Genomic DNA, 24,085 nt, shown 5'->3' on the forward strand with positions numbered 1-24,085 from the left:
TTATTATTATGGCTTGCTAGTTGATTATCCTATTGATATGGGTAATCATGAGACCTGAGAATCATTGCAAATATGGTTAGTTATAATCTTTGCTGAAAACTTGAATGATAGCTTGACATATTCATAACAACAAGAGCAAACAAAGTTTGTAAAAGATTTTCTTTATTTCTTTCAGTTTGTCAACTGAATTGCTTGAGGACAAGCAAGGGTTTAAGCTTGAGGGAGTTGATACGTCTCCATCGTATCTACTTTTCCAAACACTTTTGCCCTTGTTTTGGACTCTAACTTGTATGATTTGAATGGAACTAACCCGGACTGACGCTGTTTTCAGCAGAATTGCCATGATGTTGTTTTATGTGCAGAAAACAAAAGTTCTTGGAATGACCTGAAACTCCACGGAATATCTTACAATAAATAATAAAAAATCCTCACCAAAGATGAAGACCAGGGGGCCCACACCCTGTCCACGAGGGTGGGGGGCGCGCCCCCCTAGGACGCGCCCCCTACCTCATGGGCCCCCTGGAGACCTCCCGACTCCAACTCCAACTATATATATCTGCTTTGAGGGAGAAAAAAATAAGAGAGAAGAAATCATCGCGTTTTACGATACGGAGCCGCCACCAAGCCCTAAAACCTCTTGGGAGGGCTGATCTGGAGTCTGTTCGGGGCTCCGGAGAGGGGGATTCGTCGCCGTCGTCATCATCAACCATCCTCCATCACCAATTTCATGTTGCTCACCGCCGTGTGTGAGTAATTCCATCGTAGGCTTGCTGGACGGTGATGGGTTGGATGGTATCTATCATGTAATCGAGTTAGTTTTGTTAGGGTTTGATCCCTAGTGTCCACTATGTTCTGAGATTGATGTTGCTATGACTTTGCTATGCTTAATGCTTGTCACTAGGGCCCGAGTGCCATGATTTCAGATCTGAACCTATTATGTTTTCATCAATATATGAGTGTTCTTGATCCTATGTTGCAAGTCTATAGTCACCTATTATGTGTTATGATCCGTTAACCCCGAAGTGACAATAATCGGGATACTTACCGGTGATGACCGTAGTTTGAGGAGTTCATGTATTCACTATGTGCTAATGCTTTGTTCCGCTTCTCTATTAAAAGGAGGCCTTAATATCCCTTAGTTTCAATTAGGGCCCGCTACCACGGGAGGGTAGGACAAAAGATGTAATGCAAGTTCTTTTCCATAAGCACGTATGACTATATTCGGATACATGCCTACATTATATCAATGAACTGGAGCTAGTTCTGTGTCACCCTATGTTATGACTGTTTACATGATGAACCACATCCGACATAATTATCCATTACTGATCCGATGCCTACGAGCTTTCCATATACTGGTTTACGCTTATTTACTTTCCTGTTGCTATTGTTACAATCACTACAAAATACAAAAACATTACTTTGCTTTCGTTACTCTTTTGTTACCGTTACCACCACTATCATATTAGTTTTGCTACCATTACCTTTTACCACCGCTACCACTACTATCATATTACTTTGCTACTAAATACCTTGCTGCAGATACTAAGTTTCCAGGTGTGGTTGAATTGGCAACTCAGCTGCTAATACTTAAGAATATTCTTTGACTCCCCTTGTGTCGAATCAATAAATTCGGGTTGAATACTCTACCCTCGAAAGCTGTTGCGATCCCCTATACTTGTGGGTTATCATCGACGCAGAGCCTCCACGTCCCGTCTTTTTTCTTGACTAGGATGACTGGGGATGAGAAAGGACCGGTACTACGTCGAATGATGCATGTGCGGAGGAGCTCTGCAACTTGTGCCTCGATTTCATCCTTATGGTCCGGCTTGTGACGATATGGTCTAATGCTGAATGGTTGTGCTCCAGGAATCAACGGAATGCGGTGGTCACAGGCGCGCCGAGGTGGCAGACCGACTGGCTCATGGAACAGATCTTCAAAGTCGTCGTCGACCTGTTGGATATAGGGAGGTGGTGGCATCACAGCCCCATCTTCGCCTGTCAGCGCGTACACATGAGCGATGTGAGAGATGGCTCCTTTGTTGCACAAGCCGTGTAGTTGTAGAGCGTTGATGACGATGCAGGTTGATGACGATTCATCCTGGCCGCGTAGGCTCATCAAGCCTTCTGCCGATGGGATCTGGATGAGCTTGGCGCGCCAATCGACCGTCATAGGACTGTGCTCTTCGAGCCAATCCATGCCCAAAATGACGTCATAGATGTCGAGGTCGAGCGACTTCATGTTGGTGGAGAACTTGTGACGCCCGGATAATTAGGCTACAGTAATCCCGCGCTAACGATGCCACGTCACCTCGATTACTATTGCTAATCTCATGTTAGTTCGAAACCCATCCAAATTCAAAATTAAACAAACAATAAAAGTTTTCAAATGTTAAAACTAAAATGTTTGGAGTGAGCCAAATAATGCATAGGTAATTATAATGGAGAAACCACACTTTAATAAAATTTTTAAATATTCAAATGGTAATAAAGCAATAGTAAAAACTATTATTTAAATACCTTTAAATAATAAATAATTACGAAACTATTTTATTTAGTTACCCAAATTGATGTGGCAGTAGTAAATATAGTAATACTAATTTAGGAACCATTTGTGTATTTTATAAAACTATAACCGTTTTAGAAATAAAAGAAAACAAAAAGGGGAAATAAATAAAAAGAAAAGGGCGAACCAAAACAAATGAAAGGAGAATACCCCATCCCTCTGGGCCATGGGTTTGTCATGGCAGATGTCCTCGTGAAAGGACTTATTCGTGGAGCCATCGCTATGGGTTAGCTTAAAGGGGTTAAACCGGACAACGAATACGAGGGGTTTTTATACTAGTTCGGCCCCTTCGATGAAGGTAAAAGCCTACGTCTAGTTGTGTTGGTATTACTAGGGTTTCGATGACCACGAAGCAAATCCGCTTTGCCTGGCTCTCGAGTTGTTGTCTGTTGTCCCTAAACCGCTGCCGGGTCGTCCCTTTATATACATAGGTTGACGCTCGCCGGTTTACAGAGTCTCGAGGCCGGATCATAAACGTGTCCGGCTCAGTCTCTATCCCTTCTAATTTACAATACAAGTTACATGAAAGAGTCGGTTTATATCTACATGCCTTAACCTGCCTTTAGGCCTTGGGCCTTCGTAAAGCGCCACCATCCTCACGTCTTTATGGGCTTCTATATTCATGGAGTTAACCCGGCCACTCCTAGTCGGTTTACCTCCAGTAGTCATATCCCCAACATTAGGCCCCATATGATTTGAACTTGTTCATGTCAATCTTCAATACTTAGAAAAATTCTTGCCCCGACACCTTTGTATGGATCTGGTAAACCACCGTGATGTCATCCTTTAGATCCGTAGTAAACCGCCATGACGTCATCTATTCGTTGAAGCCGAAGATACCCTTCATTAATGAATATCCAACCATCAAGGCGACATCCTTATTAACTATTCATTTTAAGCTCCTCGATTCACGCACTTGTCGCTTATCGGTTCACCTTATAAATAGGACCAAGGGCCGTTCTCTTTTCCCCCTTCGTCTCCTTCGCTTCTTCTTCCTCCTTGCGACGCCCCTGCACCCGAGTGCCGCCGTCGTCATCGAGCTCTGCCTCTACCTCTCCGTTGGCCGCTGCATCGACCTGGTTGCATCAGAAAAGCACGACGCATCACCGCTACCTCGACCGCTGCGGTAAACTTCCCCTCTTTTCCTTGTAGATCCGTTAGGGTTCATGCGGGTTCCTGTTGCTCTCTTCGTGTTCTCCGTGTTCCTGCGTGAGTCCCTGATCTTGATCGTACATGTTTGCGTGTATGATTAGTGTATGATTGAATCGGGGGCGTCACAAGTTGGTATCAGAGCCGACTGCCTATAGGAATTCCCCTTTCACACTCATTGGCCGAAGTCGAGTCTAGTCAATGAAAAACTTTTACTAACATGGCTGTGTGTCTTACGGGCTCACGTCGCCATTGGGTGGTATTAGGATCTTTTACTCCTCGATCTTTACTCTGGGATTCTGATCTCTCTTCTATTCGGGTGAAATGGTTTTTACTAACTCTAACATTAGGGTCTCGTGATCACATCCACCCGAAGAGCCCCTTGTTACAGATGATCGCCTGATGTACCGAAGGATTCCGAAGATACTCTCCGTTGTTCTCTCAAGACTTTGTGCCCGTTGCTTTTGCCATCCCCTACCACCGAAATATCCCTATGGATAAATACCTACACCTATCATCCTTACTTTTATTCCTAGTTAATCTTGTTATTACAAGATACCCCGAAATTCTCTCTATTGTTCCGAAAATACCTTGTGCCCACTGCCCTTGCAGTTCTTTGCAACCTGAATACCCCTACGAATAATTTCTCGCACTTATCAAGTATCCGCTCATCCCTAGTGGATACATGTTTTTCATAAAAGTCTTCGAAATACCAATCGATCTCTGAAAATCCTCAACAACCTATTGCTCTTGAAATTCTTGCTTGCTTGCATTATGATTAATCCCATAAGTCTGGTAATCTTATTGGCATCCTTTGTCATTATCATTTTGAGTACGTTCATTCAATATGTTGCGAATGATCGCAATCCTTAATCAGATCCTCCATTTCGTCCTTCCAGCTCAGACGTCATTTAAAACATGAGCTGGATCTCGACCAATCAAATTGCCATCGATTGTACCCCTAAGGCTATTCAATTTATCCATCCCTAATCAGAGCTCTGCTTCTGATCCCTTGTCTTGGAATTCATAATTCCTCTACATTTGAGCTTTGAGCTAGTCAGTTGCTTCTATAATCTGATCTCCTTGCATTCTTTCTTCCTCTAGTTGAGTATCGATGCTCACATCAGATGTCTTGTGGACCACCAGACCCTTTGAAGGAAATTTAACCGACAACATCCTTCATATTCAATAAGCTTGTGAGCCTTTCCACGGATATATAAAGTCTCTGGTAAATTGTATCCTCTGTTTTCTTAACCATGCTCTGTTTTCGAGCTGGTGGTATTTACGATTGAAGCTTGTGGTATATGTTTCCACGATACCCTGACGGGTTGAACCTATGCCTTCCTTAATATGTGTGAACTCGAAAGTTTTCACGAGTCATACTCTTCTGGTATTTGGCTAGATAAAATTTCTACACTACATCCTCATCAAAAGCGGGAAGTAAAATGAAAAGTTATGCATTGAAGAAGTGGGAGTCGACCTTGAGCCTTTGCGTTCATGCCCATGGACCCGATGTGGAACTTATCATCGAAGCTTCTTGTAAATGATAATAATCCCCTTATTATAAATTCGTCTTGTATCTATGTTTAATCCTTTTCAACCATGGTTCCGACCATGATTGTTCTTCCTTGATCCCATTTCTCAGACAAGTTAAAGCACTTGTCTTCTACAGATCAATATGCCTGCCCAACCTCTATTATGATCTACCTTCGAGTATTACCCCTGGTATCTCGAGGATATCATGCCATTGCACTACATCTTATGAATTTTTTGATGAAATACTACCTTTCCCTTTCATTGTCACTTCACGGGTGCTTGGTTGTTTGTCACTCGAGAACACCAATAAGTGAATCTATTCCGCACTCCGATTCTGTAACTCTTAAGTAATTTTTCGTTGCTTATGAGTTTAATAATCCTTCAAGTCATTCCTAGCCTGATTGGCTATATCCTTATCGTGCTAAATTTTAACTGTGCTACCTTGTCCTTCTTCCTGGAGCACAATTTTTGATGATGAGCTAAGCTTACGTCCACCGTCCTCATCTTATCATATTGCCTTGAACAACAAGCTTGATTCTGAGTTTGTGTCGTATCCGTGGTTCCAGTAGTCTTTTGCTTCACCATTCCTTTTGCTTGATGTCGTCGCTAGTCGATTACATCTTCATGTAATCTCTCGACATTTGTGTCATAATCATCATCAACATTTTGAGATTTTCCAAGATATCAATCCAATTCATGATGGGAAATACCATCCTTCCCCCTCGATGATTCATGTTATTGTGACGCCCGGATAATTAAGCTACAGTAATTCTCTGCTAATGATGCCATGTCACTTCGATTACTATCGCTAATCTCGTGTTAGTTCGAAACCGATTCAAATTCAAATTCAATTAAAGGCAAATAATAAAAGTTTTCAAACAATGAAACCAAAATGTTCAAGGTGGGTCAGATAAATCAGGTGTAAATACGATGGAGAAACCAAACCTTGATAAAATGTTTAAGGGCTCTAAACTAATTAAAACAGTAGTGAAAACAATTAAACAAATACCTATTGGATTTTATAAAATATTAAAAATATTTTATTATGGGTTAAGAATTGATGTGACAGCAGTTTGTTTATAAATACTACTTTAGGTACCAGTGGTGATTTTTGTAAAAACTAAAGATTAAAAGAAACTAGAAATAAAACAGAAAAGAAAATACAAAAGAAAAAAAAAGAAAAGAAACCCCCCTGGGGCCATGGCCCAACTGGTCCAACCCACCAGGCCGCCCGACCGGCCCACCCGGCCCAACCTACAGGCCGGCCCACTCCCTCTCCTTATCCCCCCACCCGATGAGACCCACTCCGCCACCGACACCCACTCCCCCGAAAATATGTCCCCCTCCCTCTCCCCCCGATTGGATCGGGATCGAGAGGAGGAGGTCGCCCGACGCCGCCCCGCGCCCGGAGCTTGCCTCGCCGGACCTCCCTCACTGGTCTGCTTCCATGCCGACGACGTCTCCGTCTCCGCCCCGCGCCCCGTTGCCCCGTCCCTACGCCCACAGTGAGCCCCGCGAGCCTCCCCTGTTGTTCCCTCGCGACGCCCTCGCCGCATCCTCGGCCGCCCCTGTGGACGCGCCCGCGCCTCGATCCCGACCGGCCCGTGCGCCTCCACGGCCCCGCGCGCGCCTGCTCCCTCTGCTCGCCGCCGACCACCCCCCTGCTCGCCGCCGCTGCTCGCTACGGGGCTCGGCCGCGCGCCCGCGCCCCTAGTGCTGCTCCCCCGCCTCCGCTGCTGCGGTCACCGGCGCCGTCCTGCACCCACCACGGCCATCTCGCCCACTCGCCACCGCCCGTGCTGCTCCCGCTCCACGCCTCGCCGCACTGGCCGCGTCCGCGCTAGGCCACCCGCTCACCGGCGCCCTCCATCGAGCACCACGGCCCTGCCGCAGCCTATGCCCCCGCCTCCTCTGCACACGGCCGCGGCCACAGCCGACGATGCCGACCCCCAGCGCCCCTCCGCCGCGGCCTCGCCCCGCAGCCCCCCTGCTTCGTTCGTCGTCGCACTTCCTCGGCCATGCGCTCCGTCGCGCCCGCCATCGCCTCCCGTGCACGCTCCCACCGGAGCCCGTGGCCTCGGCTCCGTCCCTGCGCCTGCTTGCCGCTGCGCTGCGCCCTCAGGCGCCCCACACCACACCCCGCACTTGGCGGCCGGCCCCTCCCCCCGCTGAACCGCTCTGGCCGGCTGCGGCTACTCTATCGTGGCCGTCGGCCAGCCCGCGCACGGCCAGGTCCTGACAACCCGGCGCCAGCGCCCGTAACGGCTGTGCCCGCGCCCGCTATGGCCTCTGGCCCTTTGACAGCTGGGGTCCACCCCCCAGGGATATTAGAACGAAAAACAAAAACAAAAACAAAGAAAAATATTAATTAATTAATTAAATATACAATTAACTTAATTAATCATGTTTAATTAAGCTAATTAAACACTAGTTAACCTAATTAACTAATTAAACTAATTATTAGGTTAATTAGGATATTGTGCCTATGACAGTGGGACCCGCCTGTCAGTTTGACTAAGTCAACTGACTGGTTGACTGATGACATCACGCTGACCTCATGCTGACATCATAATGACATTTACTAAATTAAATTAATTATGTTAATTCTAAAATTGAATTAAAAACTTTGAAAATTAATATAAAATAAACCGTAGCTCGGATGGAAAAACTTTGTACATGAAAGTTGCTCAGAACGACGTGACGAACCCGGATGCGCAGCCCGTTCATCCGCCACGCATCCCTAGCATAGCGAACACGCAACTTTCCCCCTCCGTTTCATCTGTCCGAAAACGCGAAACACCGGGAATACTTTTTCGAATGTTTTCCCCCTTCACTGGTGCCACCTCGTACCACGTTAGGGCACACCTAGCATCACGCTTTGTCATGTCATGCATCGTCATGCACTTGTTTGCATTATATTTATTGTTTCTTCCCCCTCTTCTCTCGCTAGACACCGAGACCGACGCCGCTGCTACCCAGTACGACTACGGTGCTGACGACCACTCTCTCTTGCCAGAGTAACCAGGCAAGCCCCCCCTTTGATCACCAGATATCGTCTACGCTTCTCTATACTGCTTGCATTAGAGTAGTGTAGCATGTTACTGCTTTTCGTTATTCCTATCCTGATGCATAGCCTATCCTTGCTACTACTGTTGTTACCATTACCTGCTATCCTACTGCTTAGTATAGGATGCTAGTGTTCCATCAGTGGCCCTACACTCTTGTTCGTCTGCCATGCTATACTACTGGGCCGTGATCACTTCGGGAGGTGATCACGGGCATATACTATATACTTTACACTGTTACTTTACTTATGATACTGTTCGGAGATGGGGGCTGAAGGGGCAGGTGGCTCCATCCAGGTAGTGGTGGGCCTAGGTTCCCGACGGCCCCCGACTGTTACTTTGAGGCGGAGCGGCAGGGCAGGTTGAGACCACCTAGGAGAGAGGTGGCCTGGCCCTGGTCGGCGTTCGCGGATACTTAACATGCTTAACGAGATCTGGGTATTTGATCTGAGTCTGGCCATTTGGTCTATACGCACTAACCATCTACGTGGGAGTAGTTATGGGTATCCCGGCGTCGTGGTATCAGCCGAAGCCTTCGTGACGTCAGCGACTGAGCGGCGCGCGGTGGATTGGAACGTAAGCCTGCTCTTGTATTAAGGGGGCTAGTTCTGCTTCCGGCCGCGTTCGCAACGTGCAGGTGTGCTATGGGCGATGGGCCCAGACCCCTGTGCGCTTAGGTTTAGACCGGCGTGCTGACCTCTCTGTTGTGCCTAGGTGGGGCTGCGACGTGTTGATCTTCCGCGGCCGGGCATGACCCAGGAAAGTGTGTCCGGCCAAATGGGATCAAGCGTGTTGGGGAATGTGGTGCACCCCTGCAGGGAAGTTAATCTATTCGAATAGCCGTGATCTTCGGTAACAGGACGACTTGGAGTTGTACCTTGACCTTATGACAATCTAGAACCGGATACTTAATAAAACACACCCTTCCAAGTGCCAGATACAACCGGTGATCGCTCTCTCACAGGGCGACGAGGGGAGGATCATCGGTTAGGATTATGCTATGCGATGCTACTTGGAGGACTTCAGTCTACTCTCTTCTACATGCTGCAAGACGGAGGCTGCCAGAAGCGTAGTCTTCGAAAGGACTAGCTATCCCCCTCTTATTCCGGCTTTCTGCAGTCCAGTCCACATATAATAGCCTTATTCCAGTTGATACCAATGCATACATATGTAGTGTAGCTCCTTGCTTGCGAGTACTTTGGATGAGTACTCATGGTTGCTTTCTCCTTCTTTTCCGTCTATCCCTTCTACCTGATTGTCGCAACCAGATGCTGGAGCCCAGGAGCCAGACGCCACCGTCGACGACGACTCCTACTACACCGGAGGTGCCTACTACTACGTGCTGCCCGCTGACAACGACCAGGAGTAGTTAGGAGGATCCCAGGCAGGAGGCCTGTGCCTCTTTCGATCTGTATCCCAGTTTGTGCTAGCCTTCTTAAGGCAAACTTGTTTAACTTATGTCTGTACTCAGATATTGTTGCTTCCGCTGACTCGTCTATGATCGAGCTCTTGTATTCGAGCCTTCGAGGCCCCTGGCTTGTAATATGATGCTTGTATGACTTCTTTTATTTGTAGAGTTGTGTTGTGATATCTTCCCGTGAGTCCCTGATCTTGATCGTACACGTTTGCGTGTATGATTAGTGTACGATTAAATCGGGGGCGTCACAAGTTGGTATCAGAGCCGACTGCCTGTAGGAATCCCCCTTCCACACTCCTTGGCCGAAGTTGAGTCTAGACATTACTAAAACTTTTACTAACATGGCTGTGTGCCTTACGGGCCCACGTCGCCATCTGGGTGGTATTAGGATCTTTTACTCCTTGATCCTTACTTTGGGACTCTGAACTCTCTTCTATTCGGGTTAAATGAATTTTGCTAAATCTAACATTAGGATCTCGTTATCACTTTCTCCCGGAGAGCCCTTCATTACAGATGATCGACTGCTTCAACAGAAGATTCTGATAATACTCTCCGATGTTCTCCTGAAACCTTATGCCATTGCTTTTGCAATTCCCTACCACCGAAATATCCCTATGGATAAGTATTTAGACCTGTCGTGCTTACTTTTATTCCCAGTCGATCTTGTTATTATAAGATACCCCGAGAATACTTTGTGCCTACTGCCTTGCAGTTCTTTGCCACATGCATACCACTATGGATAATTTCTCGCATTTATCGAGTATCCGCTCATCCCCAGATATTCATGCAGTTCACAAAATTCTTCGAAATACCATTCGGTCTTCCGAAAATCCTGAGCAACCTATTGATCCTGAAATTCTTGCTTGCTTGCATTATGGTTAATCCCATAAGTATAGTAATCTTATTGGCAACCTTTGTCAATATCATTTTGAGTCCATTGATTCAATATGTTGCGAATGCTCGCAATCCTCACTCAGATCATAGAATTCATCCTTCCGGCTAAGATGTCATTTAAAACGTGAGCTGGTCCTCGGCCAATCAGATTGCCATCGATTGTACCCCTAAGTCTATTCAACTTGTCCGTCCTTGATCGGAGCGTTTGCTCCTGATCCCTTGATTTGAAAATCATAATTCCTTTGTTATTTAAACGTTGAATTATTCAGATGTTCTGTAAAAAGATGCATTTGCATTCTTTCTTCCTCTGATTGGGTATCGATACTCACATCAGCTCCATTGTGGATCACCATATCCGCTGTTGGATTATTATCCGACGATGTCCTTCATAATTAATCACCTTGCGAGTTCTTTCTCCGATACATAATGCCTTTGGTAATTTGTATCCTCTCCTTTTGCCAACCATGCTCTGCTTTTGAGCTGGTAATATTTACTCTCAAAGCTTGTGGTATATGTTTCCATGAAACCCTGACGGGTTGAACCTATGCCTTCCTTAATTTGTGCGACCTTGAAATTTATGCGGGTTATACCCTGCTGACGCTTCGTCAGATAACTTTTCAACACTACAACTTCGAAAAGGGGAGGTAAATGTAAGGTTATGCATTGAAGAAGTGGGAGTCGACCTTGAACTTTGTGTTCATGCCCATGGACACGATGTAGATCTTATCATTAAAGCTTCTCTTAAATCAATTACTCCCTTGGTATAAGTTCATATTATATCTGGGATCTGGCCTTTTGCAATCGTGGTTTCGACCATGTTCTCTTTTAGGTACCGTTTCTCGTGCAAGTTTAAGCACTTGTCTTCTGCAGAGCAATACCCCAGTCCAACCTCTACTTTGATCTGTCGTCGAGTATTACCCCCTGGTATCTCGAGGATACCACGGAATACATAACTTCTTATGAGTTCTTCATCAACTAATATTCTTGCCGTTCCCATTTTTCCAACGGGTTCTCAGTTGTTAGAACCCCTCAAGGACACCGACAACTGAATTGAGTCCGCACTACGATTCAACAACTCTTGGTAACCTTCATTACTTACGAGTCTGAACTCGATCACGTCATTCCGAGCCTACTCGGCTATATCATAATCGTGCCAAATTTTAACTGTGCTACCTGGTCCTTCTTTCCGAAGCACAATTTTGACGATGGGCTAAGCTTACGTCGATCTTCCTTGTCTTATTGTTTCACCTCAAACTACAAACTTGATTTCAAGTTTGTGTCGTACCCATGGTTCCAATAACCTTTCGCTTCATCATTCGTTTGACTTGATGTCATCACCGACCGATTACATCTCCAAGAAACCTCTCGACAGAAATTGTCATGATCATCATCAACATTTCGAGCTCCTCAAGGATATCAATTGAATTCCTGATGAGAAATACCATCCTTGCCCTCGATGATTTGTGTTATCATCGACCACTCGATTTCCTTCCGTTCAACACAAACTTGTTCGTGTTTTGTGTTATACCTTGAGATCCTTGCTATCCAGCATTTGTTCTCCTTTACCTTGGAGTATTACCATCTTTTATGTCAAGAATGTTGTGAGAATTTCACCACCTCTTAAGAATTCTTGATATAGGTGATACTTCTTGCCATATCCGTTCATTCCTTGGCCACGAGTTCAAAAGTTCTAGCAACCCTTTTGCTTTGAAGTTAATGGTCGATATTTCATTCTTAGACCATTGGTTGTCGAATCACCATTCTAACTTTGATCATGCTACCTAAACCCATATTTCGGGTGGACCTTTCAACCAATGTTTAATTGTGTATGTTCTCCTCGAGTATATTTCACTATATCATTTGATTCGACAAATGTTATCTCCTTATCCACATAACTGTGGAGACCCATCTTTTGGGATACCATCGTTGAATTATCACTGAGTCCATCAACCACCTCCTCATCCTCTCCTTGGCTTAAATGATGAACTCATGATTCGGAACTTGCTTCCATAGTTCATTTCCCGAGAATCTTGCAAATCATCTCGTCAATTTGTGTCTCATCTTTTCTTCTCAGGCACCCTAATTTTGAGGTATCCTGACACCAATCAGATCTGAATCTCGGTCAGATATGATGGTTGGAACATATTTTCAAGAATTATAACATTGATCCTCATATGACCCGGTAAGGTGATGTCATGCCTAGCACGCCTGACCAGAGGACCTAGTGTTATAGTTTCCTCTTCAGCAAGGTTATCCATTCTTCCATGAGGAAATTGTAAAACTTATTCTATGAGTTGTTCCTGATGGATCCTTTGTGTATCCAAAGCTTGACCTTTGCTTAAAGACCTTGTCAATGTTATCTCGAAGCATGTATGTGGTACTCCGATCTTCAAAAGGAACAATTGAAGCACAATGTTGCATTTTCTTCATCAACTATCCTAACACCGTTGTTTGGGTAATGTCATGAAATTTCTCTCCTGTTACCAAAATGGTTTTCTACAATTATATCCTATCATGGATATCATGCTCTGCTTGTTCTTGGGAAGGATATACCCCTGAAATATGTGTTTAAACACATTTTCCTTCCCATTGATCTGTTTAACCTAATAATCACATTTTCCTTTCCATTGTTCTGTTTAGCCTTCTTGAGGTTTATATGATCTAAGCAGTAATATGTCACCGCTTTTATACGCACCTCAGTGTACAACTCTGTCAGTAAGACCCTGTTACTATTGTTGTTGACATTCTGGTAACCACCGATGGACGAGAACCTTGCCTATTGGTCCGCCTCGTTCAACGAGCAGGAAGATAGTTCTCTTCGCCCCTCGCCCTTGGTACCAACGTTGTTGCCAACATAATTGATAGGCTACCCTTTTGACATGCCTTGCCGTCATGACCGAGCAAGATGTCACCGCTCCTTCTACTTTTAACCCACATGGTGGACCCATAACCCACAGTTCCACAGGATCGGAACCTGACTCTCCTGTACATCCCTGTTTCGAAGTTATCCCTTGCGCTTCGTTTCGTATGTAATTTGCGAGCCACATTCCTAGTGATCAATTCTGGTATCGGACGCAAGACTTACTCTCGTTACTCTGAACCCCTTTCTCACTCTGGTTCAGACTTCGAGCAACTATCTATCCGCTTGGAACCTCTTATTGTACCTTCGTACCTTACTCTCGATGTATTTCATACGTTCAGCTTGAGAGATAATCTTATACTCATTCATGGGTTAACCCCAGATTGTTTCCCTCAAAAGCATTCTGACATAGCTGAGCTGCCCCTTATCCTTTCGTAAGTACGATGGAGTTCCCGAAGAAATGATGACAAGTTTATCATGATGCATTGGAATAAAGAATTGAAGACATCAACGAAAGGGATTAACTTCTTCGAGAAGATCCGTTAGAATATCGTAACAAGAACTTTCCCCCTTACTCCCCTCTTAAATCTCGGGACGAGATTTCTTGTAGAGGAGAATTGTGACGCCCGGATAATTAAGCTACAGTAATTCTCTGCTAATGATGCCACGTCACTTCGATTACTATCGCTAATCTCGTGTTAGTTCGAACCGATTCAAATTCAAATTCAATTAAAGGCAAATAATAAAAGTTTTCAAACAATGAAACCAAAATGTTCAAGGTGGGTCAGATAAATCAGGTGTAAATACGATGGAGAAACCAAACCTTGATAAAATGTTTAAGGGCTCTAAACTAATTAAAACAGTAGTGAAAACAATTAAACAAATACATATTGGATTTTATAAAATATTAAAAATATTTTATTATGGGTTAAGAATTGATGTGACAGCAGTTTGTTTATAAATACTACTTTAGGTACTAGTGGTGATTTTTGTAAAAACTAAAGATTAAAAGAAACTAGAAATAAAACAGAAAAGAAAATACAAAAGAAAAAAAAAGAAAAGAAACCCCCCTGGGGCCATGGCCCAACTGGGCCAACCCACCAGGCCGCCCGACCGGCCCACCCGGCCCAACCTACAGGCCGGCCCACTCCCTCTCCTTATCCCCCCACCCGATGAGACCCACTCCGCCACCGACACCCACTCCCTCGAAAATATCTCCCCCTCCCTCTCCCCCCGATTGGATCGGGATCGAGAGGAGGAGGTCGCCCGACGCCGCCCCGCGCCCGGAGCTTGCCTCGCCGGACCTCCCTCACTGGTCTGCTTCCACGCCGACGACGTCTCCGTCTCCGCCTCGCGCCCCGTGCCCCGTCCCTACGCCCACAGTGAGCCCCGCGAGCCTTCCCTGTTGTTCCCTCGCGACGCCCTCGCCGCGTCCTCGGCCGCCCCTGTGGACGCGCCCCGGCCGACGATGCCGACCCCCAGCGCCCCTCCGCCGCGGCCTCGCCCCGCAGCCCCCCTGCTTCGTTCGTCGTCACACTTCCTCGGCCATGCGCTCCGTCGCGCCCGCCATCGCCTCCCGTGCGCGCTCCCACCGGAGCCCGTGGCCTCGGCTCCGCCCCTGCGCGTGCTTGCCGCTGCGCTGCGCCCTCAGGCGCCCCACACCACACCCCGCACTTGGTGGCCGGCCCCTCCCCCCGCTGAACCGCTCTGGCTGGCTGCGGCTGCTCTGTCGTGGCCGTCGGCCAGCCCGCGCGCGGCCAGGTCCTGACAACCCGGCGCCAGCGCCCGTAACGGCTGTGCCCGCGCCCGCTATGGCCTCTAGCCCTTTGACAGCTGGGGTCCACCCCCCAGGGATATTAGAACGAAAAACAAAAACAAAAACAAAGAAAAATATTAATTAATTAATTAAATATACAATTAACTTAATTAATCATGTTTAATTAAGCTAATTAAACACTAGTTAACCTAATTAACTAATTAAACTAATTATTAGGTTAATTAGGATATTGTGCCTATGACAGTGGGACCCACCTGTCAGTTTGACTAAGTCAACTGACTGGTTGACTGATGACATCACGCTGACCTCATGCTGACATCATAATGACATTTACTAAATTAAATTAATTATGTTAATTCTAAAATTGAATTAAAAACTTTGAAAATTAATATAAAATAAACCGTAGCTCGGATGGAAAAACTTTGTACATGAAAGTTGCTCAGAACGACGTGACGAACCCGGATACGCACCCCGTTCGTCCGCCACGCATCCCTAGCATAGCAAACACGCAACTTTCCCCCTCCGTTTCATCTGTCCGAAAACGCGAAACACCGGGAATACTTTTCCGGATGTTTTCCCCCTTCACCGGTGCCACCTCGTACCGCGTTAGGGCACACCTAGCATCACGTTTTGTCATGTCATGCATCGTCATGCACTTGTTTGCATTATATTTATTGTTTCTTCCCCCTCTTCTCTCGCTAGACACCGAGACCGACGTCGCTGCTACCCAGTACGACTACGGTGTTGACGACCACTCTCTCTTGCCAGAGCAACCAGGCAAGCCCCCCCCCCCCTTTGATCACCAGATATCGCCTACGCTTCTCTATACTGCTTGCATTAGAGTAGTGTAGCATGTTACTGCTTTTCGTTATTCCTATCCTGATGCATAGCCTATCCTTGCTACTACTGTTGTTACCATTACCTGCTATCCTACTGCTTAGTATAGGATGCTAGTGTTCCATCAGTGGCCCTACACTCTTGTCCGTCTGCCATGCTATACTACTAGGCCGTGATCACTTCGGGAGGTGATCACGGGCATATACTATATACTTTACACTGTTACTTTACTTATGATACTGTTCGGAGATGGGGGCTGAAGGGGCAGGTGGCTCCATCCAGGTAGTGGTGGGCCTAGGTTCCCGACGGCCCCCGACTGTTACTTTGAGGCGGAGCGGCAGGGCAGGTTGAGACCACCTAGGAGAGAGGTGGCCTGGCCCTGGTCGGCGTTCGCGGATACTTAACATGCTTAACGAGATCTGGGTATTTGATCTGAGTCTGGCCATTTGGTCTATACGCACTAACCATCTATGCGGGAGTAGTTATGGGTATCCCGGCGTCGTGGTATCAGCCGAAGCCTTCGTGACGTCAGCGACTGAGCGGCGCGCGGTGGATTGGAACGTAAGCCTGCTCTTGTATTAAGGGGGCTAGTTCTGCTTCCGGCCGCGTTCGCAACGTGCAGGTGTGCTATGGGCGATGGGCCCAGACCCCTGTGCGCTTAGGTTTAGACCGGCGTGCTGACCTCTCTGTTGTGCCTAGGTGGGGCTGCGACGTGTTGATCTTCCGCGGCCGGGCATGACCCAGGAAAGTGTGTCCGGCCAAATGGGATCAAGCGTGTTGGGGAATGTGGTGCACCCCTGCAGGGAAGTTAATCTATTCGAATAGCCGTGATCTTCGGTAACAGGACGACTTGGAGTTGTACCTTGACCTTATGACAATCTAGAACCGGATACTTAATAAAACACACCCTTCCAAGTGCCAGATACAACCGGTGATCGCTCTCTCACAAGGCGACGAGGGGAGGATCATCGGTTAGGATTATGCTATGCGATGCTACTTGGAGGACTTCAGTCTACTCTCTTCTACATGCTGCAAGACGGAGGCTGCCAGAAGCGTAGTCTTCGAAAGGACTAGCTATCCCCCTCTTATTCCGGCTTTCTGCAGTCCAGTCCACATATAATAGCCTTATTCCAGTTGATACCAATGCATACATATGTAGTGTAGCTCCTTGCTTGCGAGTACTTTGGATGAGTACTCACGGTTGCTTTCTCCTTCTTTTCTGTCTATCCCTTCTACCTGATTGTCGCAACCAGATGCTGGAGCCCAGGAGCTAGACGCCACCGTCGACGACGACTCCTACTACACCGGAGGTGCCTACTACTACGTGCTGCCCGCTGATGACGACCAGGAGTAGTTAGGAGGATCCCAGGCAGGAGGCCCGCGCCTCTTTCGATCTGTATCCCAGTTTGTGCTAGCCTTCTTAAGGCAAACTTGTTTAACTTATGTCTGTACTCAGATATTGTTGCTTCCGCTGACTCGTCTATGATCGAGCTCTTGTATTCGAGCCTTCGAGGCCCCTGGCTTGTAATATGATGCTTGTATGACTTATTTTATTTGTAGAGTTGTGTTGTGATATCTTCCCGTGAGTCCCTGATCTTGATCGTACACGTTTGCGTGCATGATTAGTGTACGATTAAATCGGGGGCGTCATAGTTATCATCGACAACATTCTTGCCTTCCCCCCAACACAAACTTGTTCACGTTTTGTGTTGTATCTTGTTTTCCTTGCTATCTAGTTTGTATTATGATCTACCTTGATACCATCTTTTATGTGAGGGATGTTGCAAGAATTGCTCCACCCCTTAAGAATTCTGGGTATAGTGATACTTCTCACCATCACCATTCCTTCTTGGTCCCCATGTTGATTCTAACTGGGATACCAACAAGTGAACGATGCTGCTTAGGTTTTGTACTCCTAGCAACCCTATTGCTTGTTCATTCTTTGTGTATTGATTATCAAATCACCATACTAACATTGATCATGCTACCTTAGCCCTTATTTCGTACACCTTTTGGAAATCTCGATGAATTGTCGCTAAATTCATCAGCTACCTCCTCACCCTCTCCTTGTTTTAATGATGAACTCTTGTTTCGGAACTCACTTCCATAGTTCATTTCTCGAGAATTTTACAATGTCATCTCGTCAATTTGTATTACACCTTTTCCTCTCAGGCATCCCGAGTCTGAGGTATTTTGACACCGATCAGATCTAAATCTCGGTCAGATATGATGGTTAGACATTTTTCCAAGAGTCATAACATTGGTCCTTACATGGCCCAGTAAGGTGATGTCATCCTAGTACACTTGGCCGGAGGACCTATTGTTATAGTTTCCATTTTAGCAAGGTTAACCATTCTTCCATGAGGAAATTGTAAGACTTATTCTATAAGTTGTTCCTGATGAATCCTTTGTATATCCAAGTCCAACCTTTGCTTGAAGACCATGTCAATGCTATCTCGAAGCATGTCTGTGGTACTTCGATTTTTTTAACAAGAACATTTGAAGCCCAATGCTAAATGATTCCTACTCAATTATCCAAACACCATTGTATGGGTAATGTCATGAAATTTCTCTTCCCTACCTAAAGAGTTTTCTACGTTATATCCTGTCATGGATATCATGTTCTGCTTGTCCTTGTAGAGGATATACCCCTGGAATATGTGTATCAACACCCTTTTCCTTTCCATTGTTCTATTTAATCTGATGATCACATTTTACTTTTCATTGTTTTGTTTAACCTTTCTTGTGATCTATATGATCTAAGCAGTAATATTTTCCTGCTTATGTAAACACCTCATTGTACAATTCTGTCAGCAAGACCCTGTTACTATTGTTGATGACATTCCGGTAGCCACCGATGGACAAGAACTTTGCCTATTGGTCCACCTCGTTCAACGAGCAGGATAATGGTTCTCTTCATCCCTCGCCCTTGGTACCGATGTTGTTGCCGACATAAATGACAAGCTATACTCTGACATGCCTTGCTTACATGATCGTGCAAGACGTCACCCCTCTTCCTACTATTAGCCCACATGGTGGGCCCATAACCCCTAGTTCCACATGATCGAAACCTGACTCTCCTATACACCCCCTGTTCGCAAGGTTGTTCCTCGTGCGTGGCCTCGTATGTAATTCACGGACCACCTTCCTAGTGATCTATTTTGGTAACACAAGCAATACTTATTCTCGTTGCTCTGGACCCCTTTCACACTTTGTTTCAGGCAACGGACGATTGCCTACCTGCTTGAAACTTCCCATGATACCTCCTTACTTCACTCTTGATATCTTCTGAAGTTTCAATTCGAGAGTTACTTTCCGCCACCTTCCCCGATGTTATTGACCAGATAGTCAACCTTGCAGAGGTCCGTTCTTCTGGAATACCCACCCTTTATTCTTCCGTAAGTACGATGGAGTTCCTGAAGAAAGGATGCCGACTTCATCATGATGACCTGAAGAAGAGAAATGAAGACATCAACATAATGGATCAACCTCTTCGAGAAGAGCAACCAAGACCGGGAAGATTTGTTATAATTTCGTAACCAGACCTTTCCCCCTTACTCTACCTCTTAAATCTCGGGACGAGATTTCTTATAGTTGAGGAGAATTGTGACGCCCGGATAATTAGGCTACAGTAATCCCGCGCTAACGATGCCACGTCACCTCGGTTACTATTGCTAATCTCGTGTTAGTTCGAAACCCATTCAAATTCAAATTCAAAATTAAGCAAACAATAAAAGTTTTCAAATATTAAAACTAAAATGTTCGGAGTGAGCCAAATAATGCATAGGTAATTATAATGGAGAACCCACACTTTAATAAAATGTTTAAATATTCAAATGATAATAAAGCAATAGTAAAAACTATTATTTAAATACCTTTAAATAATAAATAATTACGAAACTATTTTATTTAGTTACCCAAATTGATGTGGAAGTAGTAAATATAATAATACTAATTTAGGAACCATTTGTGTATTTTATAAAACTATAACCATTTTAGAAATAAAAGAAAAAAATGGAAAAAAAAGAGCGAACCAAAACAAATGAAAGGAGAAGACCCCATCCCTCTGGGCCGTGGCCCAGCCAGCCACTGGGCTAGCAAGGCCAGCCCAGCCGGCGACCCCCCCTTAACCTCCCACTCCCTTGTGACCTAGATCGGCCCATCCCACTTTCCCCCACGCCTCGCTCCTCTCCTTCCTCCCCCGTCTAGATCGGGATCGGGGCAACCGCACCCCCGACCCCGCCGAAGCCGATGCCACGCACCACCCTGTCGTACCTCGCCGGCGCCCCGGTGCCCTCTACCATTGTCGGACCTCCCGCGCCTCTCCCTTGCGGGATCGACCGCGCCGCTCGTCCCCCCGCGACCCATCGACGGACACCATTGACGCTGTCCTCTCCGTCAATGCCGACGTCCCCGACAACCTCCTCGCCCCCCGTTGCCTCGAACCCTACGGCCTCTGTGAGCCGCCATCCCCTTCCTTCTCCTCCTTCCCCTGTCGCCGCACACCTCGTCCCGACGCCGCGCGCCCCGCTAGCTCACCCGCACGCCGTTGCCCGCTGCTTCGTCTCGCCCGCTGGCCGCCTGTGCCCGCCGGCGTCGTCGCCTCCGTCTGCCTGCACGTGCTGTCCCGCACCTCACTCCGCTCTGCTGGCCCCGTGCTTCTCCGGCCACCTTCGGCGCCGGCGCCCATCCGCGCACCGCCCCGACGCCCCACTGCTCCCGCTGCCCCGCCTGGCGCCCTCGCCGTGTCCGCCTCCCGCAGCCCCGCTGCTGCCTCGCCTGCGTCGCCGCGCTCACCGCGCCCTCGTGCGTCTCTCGCGCCCGCCGTCGACCGCGGCTCTCGCTGCCGCCCCTGACGCCATTCGCCGGCCGCGCCCCGCAGTCGCCTCGCTCCCGCTCGGGCGACGCCGCGCCCGGGCTCGCCCCTGTCGGGCGCCCGCACCCGTTCGCGCACCCGTGCCCACGCCGTCCCCTGCGCTCCACTGCTTCGCCACGGCCGCGCCGTGGAACCCCCCTACTGCCGCGCCAGTCGCTGCCTCCAGCGAGCGCGTGCCCCGGCTCGCCGCTGCCTTGGTCGCCCGCGCGCCCTGTCGGGTGCTCCCCCGCGTGCCCGTGCCCGCTTGTGCCCCTGACCCTATGACACGGGGGCCCCACGGCCCCAGAACGTTTTTGTTAAAAAAAGAATTTAAAAATAAAAAGTAAATAAAAACAATTGATTAATTAAATTAAATTAAAGAATTAATTAACTTAATTAATTTTGATTAATTAAACTAATCAATTAACTAAACTAATTAAACTGTTAGTTAATTAATTAATCAGTCAATGATAGTGGGGCACACACCTAATTAATTCTAATTAGGTTAATTAAAATTGGATAATTAAAATGTGTCACTGACCAGTGGGACCCACTGGTCAGGTTGACCAGTCAACACCCCTGTTGATTGCTGACGTCATGCTAACGTCAGCCTACACTATTCTGGATAATGTTGAATTAAATTAATTAAATAAATTCTAAAAATGTTTTAAAACCTTAGAAAATCATATAAAATAAACCATACCTCAGATGAAAATACTTTCTACATGAAAGTTGCTCAGAACGACGAGACGAATCCGGATACACAGCCCGTTCGTCCGCCACGCAGCCCTAGCATAGCAAACACGCAACTTTCCCCCTCCGGTTTATCTGTCCGAAAACGCGAAACACCGGGGATATTTCCCGGATGTTTCCCCCGTTGACCGGTACCACCTCATACCGCGTTAGGGCATCCCTAGCACCAATACTTGTCATGTCATGCATCGCTATACATCTGTTTGCTTAATATTTATTGTTTCTTCCCCCTCTTCTGTCGCTAGACACCGAGACCGACGCCGCTGCTACCCAGTACGACTACGGTGTTGGCGACCCCTCTCTCTTGCCGGAGCAATCAGGCAAGCCCCCCCCCCCTTGATCACCAGATATCGCCTATTCTTCTCTACTGCTTGCATTAGAGTAGTGTAGCATGTTACTGCTTTACGTTAATCCTATTCTGTTGCATAGCCTGTCATTATTGCTACAACTGTTGATACCTTACCTGCAATCCTACATGCTTAGTATAGGTTGCTAGTACTTCATCAATAGCCCTACATTCTAGTCCGTCTGCCATGCTATACTATCGGGCCGTGATCACTCGGGAGGCGATCACGGGTATATACATACATATATACATACTATACAGGTGGTGACTAAAGTCGGGTCGGCTCGTTGAGTACCCGCGAGTGATTTCGATGTTGGGGGCTGAAGGGACAGGTGGCTCCATCCCGGTAGAGGTGGGTCTGGGTTCCCGAAGGCCCCCGACGGTTACACTGTGGCGGAGCGACATGGCAGGTTGAGACCACCTAGGAGAGAGATGGGCCTGGCCCTGGTCGGCGTCCGCGGTTATTTCTAAATAACACGCTAAACGAGATCTTGGTATTTGATCTGAGTCTGGCCACTGGCGTATACGCACTAACCAACTACGCGGGAATAGTTATGGGCACTCGACGTCGTGGTATGAGCCGAAGCCTTCGTGACGTCAGCGACTGAGCGGCGCGCGCCGGGTTGGACCGCGTAACGCAACTTCCTTTGTAATGGAGGTTGCTAGGTCTGCTCTCCGGCCGCCCTCGCAACGTGCAGGTGTGCAATGGGCGATGGGCCCAGACCCCTGCGCCATAGGATTTAGACCGGCGTGCTGACCTCTCTGTTGTGCCTAGGTAGGGCTGCGACGTGTTGATCTTCCTAGGCCGGACATGACCCAGGAAAGTGTGTCCGGCCAAAGGGGATTGAGCGTGTTGGGAATGTGGTGCACCTCTGCAGGGAAGTTAATCAGCCGTGTCCCTCGGTAAAAGGACGACCCGGAGTTGTACCTTGACCTTATGACAACTAGAACCGGATACTTAATAAAACACACCCTTCCAAATGCCAGATACAACCGGTGATCGCTCTCTCACAGGGCGACGAGGGGAGGATCATCGGGTAGGATTATGCAATGCGATGATACTTGGTTAACTTACCATCTACTCTCTTCTTCTGCTGCAAGATGGAGGTTACCAGAAGCGTAGTCTTCGATAGGACTAGCTATCCCCCTCTTATTCCAGCATTCCGCAGTTCAGTCCACATATGCTATTCCTTTTCCATTTGATACCAATGCATGCATATATAGTGTAGCTCCTTGCTTGCGAGTACTTTGGATGAGTACTCACGGTTGCTTTGCTCTCCATTCCCCCCTTTCTATACCCGATTGCTGCGACCAGATGATGGAGTCCAGGAGCCACACGCCACCGTCGACGACGACTCCTACTATGCTGGAGGTGCCTACTACTATGTGTAGGCCGCTGACGATGGCCAGGAGTAGTTTAGGAGGGTCCCAGGCAGGAGGCATGCGCCTCTTTCGATATGTATCCCTGTTTGTGCTAGCCTTTTTATGGCAGACTTGTTTAACTTATGTCTGTACTCAGATATTGTTGCTTTCACTGACTCGTCTATGATCAAGCTCTTGTATTCGAGCCCTCGAGGCCCCTGGCTTGTAATATGATGCTTGTATGACTTATTTTATTTGTAGAGTTGTGTTGTGATATCTTCCCGTGAGTCCCTGATCTTGATCGTACACGTTTGCGTGTATGATTAGTGTATGATTGAATCGGGGGCGTCACAGAATTGGTGCCCCTGGGAGCACAATGTGCATTCTGGCACATGTGAGGAACATATCAGCTCCCCTCCGTCCGCCACGCGCACCTTGTAAGCCCTTGATAATGGCTGCACGCCCTTGATTCCCTCGGCAAAACGCTTGTTGATGAAGGAGTTGGTGCTGCCTGATTCGACCAACATCAGCACCTCTCGGCCCTGAATCCAAGCGCGAAGTTGAAACGCCTTCTGGGACACACCTCCTATCGCTCCTGATCTCGAGATCGCCATGACTATGGCTTGTCCTGGTTCTTCTGGTGTTTTGTCCTGCATTTCTGCCGACGC

The 24,085-nt window shown here is 47.2% G+C and overlaps 1 protein-coding gene across 1 annotated transcript; it reads right to left on the reverse strand.

Moving 5' to 3' along the window:
- Positions 1–1,672: 1,672 nt before the first annotated feature.
- On the reverse strand, positions 1,673–2,242 carry LOC147965301 (uncharacterized). Its single transcript, XM_087530401.1, has one exon. It carries the CDS (start codon positions 2,240–2,242, stop codon positions 1,673–1,675), a length of 570 nt encoding a protein of 189 aa, XP_087386527.1.
- Positions 2,243–24,085: the final 21,843 nt, after the last annotated feature.

The sequence above is a fragment of the Triticum urartu genome, chromosome 6A, assembly GCF_056163025.1.
Source record: "Triticum urartu cultivar PI428250 chromosome 6A, HENAU_Tu73, whole genome shotgun sequence".
In the NCBI taxonomy this organism is placed as follows: Eukaryota; Viridiplantae; Streptophyta; class Magnoliopsida; order Poales; family Poaceae; genus Triticum; species Triticum urartu.

Bases quoted from the DNA above. Each gene is read 5' to 3' on its own strand.
- LOC147965301 (XM_087530401.1), bottom strand. From the start codon at position 2,242: ATGAAGTCGCTCGACCTCGACATCTATGACGTCATTTTGGGCATGGAT.